General features: G+C 68.4%; 1 protein-coding gene across 1 annotated transcript; it reads left to right on the forward strand.

Annotated features, from left to right (window-relative positions):
• Positions 1-176: 176 nt before the first annotated feature.
• Positions 177-1,231, forward strand: LOC113408825 (RNA-binding protein 10-like; the record flags this gene model as incomplete). The annotated part of the gene is made up of 3 exons (XM_026662238.1): positions 177-280; positions 818-947; positions 1,035-1,231. Coding segments are annotated over 3 exons (360 nt in total), but the record flags the coding sequence as incomplete, so codon positions are not given.
• Positions 1,232-1,473: the final 242 nt, after the last annotated feature.

Below are 1,473 nucleotides of genomic sequence, written 5' to 3' on the forward strand. Positions count from 1 at the left end.
GGGGGGGCAGATGGGATGATGGGGGGGCCATGCTGCACCAGGACAGTGGGGAAGGAGGAATGCAGGGGGCTGGGGGTTGCTGACTCCAGGGAGGGGTTGGGGGCGGAATGGGGGGGTACAGTCGGGGGGTGGGGCTGGGGGCTGGCCTTGGCTCTAATGGGCCCCTCCCCTGGCAGATGAAGTACCGGGACCGCGCGGCGGAGCGCAGGGAGAAGTACGGCGTCCCCGAGCCCCCGGAGCCCAAGAAGAGGAAGTACTCAGCTGTGATGCCCGCCACTGTGTAAGCCCCGCCCCTGCCATGCTGCCCCCCCCACTCAGGGCAGAGCTTTGCCCTCCAGGAGCGCCCCTCCCCAGAGGTGGCAGCATCTCAGCGCTGGCTGAACTGTCCCTGTGCAGCGTTATGTGCAGTTGTTCCCCAGCTGCCCTTCCCCAGAGGTGGCTGCATCGCTGCAGTGGGCGAGTGGCGTTGTGTGTGGCTGTTCCCAGCTGCCCTGCCCCAGAGGGGGCTGCATCGCTGCAGTGGGCGAGTGGCGGTATGTGTGGCTGTTCCCAGCTGCCCTTCCCCAGAGGGGGCTGCATCGCTGCAGTGGGCGAGTGGCGGTATGTGTGGCTGTTCCCAGCTGCCCTGCCCCAGAGGGGGCTGTATCGCTGCAGTGGGCGAGTGGCGGTATGTGTGGCTGTTCCCAGCTGCCCTGCCCCAGAGGGGGCTGCATCACAGCAGTGGGCGAGTGGCGTTGTGTGTGGCTGTTCCCAGCTGCCCCGCCCCAGAGGTGGCCACATCCCCATCTTGGCCATTGACCCTTTGCTCTCCCCGCAGAGACTTTGAGCAGCCGACGCGGGACGGGCTGGGCAGCGATAACATTGGGAGCCGCATGCTGCAGGCCATGGGCTGGAAGGAGGGCAGCGGCCTGGGCCGCAAGAAGCAAGGCATCGTCACCCCCATTGAGGTACCGGGGGCAGGGCGAGTGGGGAGCCCCGTGGGGGTGGTTCCGAGGGGCAGGTCCCTGATCTCACCAGGTCTTCCCCCTCCCCAGGCGCAGACCCGAGTGCGCGGCTCCGGCCTGGGTGCCCGCGGCAGCTCCTACGGGGTCTCGGCCGCCGAGTCGTACCGCGAGACGCTGCACAAGACCATGCTGACCCGCTTCAACGAGGCTGAGTGAGGCCACACCCCTGGAGACTCCCCCTGCAGGGGGGACCATGAACTTTTTTTTAATTAAAGGAGAAAAATGACTGTGTGTGTCCCTGCGCCCCCCGCTGGAGGGGACGGGCCCTGCGCTGTGTGTGTCCCTGCGCCCCCCGCTGGAGGGGACGGGCCCTGCGCTGTGTGTGTCCCTGCGCTCCCCGCTGGAGGGGACGGGCCCTGCGCTGTGTGTGTCCCTGCGCTCCCCGCTGGAGGGGACGGGCCCTGCGCTGTGTGTGTCCCTGCGCTCCCCGCTGGAGGGGACGGGCCCTGCGCTGTGTGTGTCCCTGCGC

The sequence above is a fragment of the Terrapene carolina genome, unplaced genomic scaffold (assembly GCF_002925995.2).
Source record: "Terrapene carolina triunguis isolate 2854851 unplaced genomic scaffold, T_m_triunguis-2.0 Scaffold24709, whole genome shotgun sequence".
NCBI classification, from domain to species: Eukaryota; Metazoa; Chordata; order Testudines; family Emydidae; genus Terrapene; species Terrapene triunguis.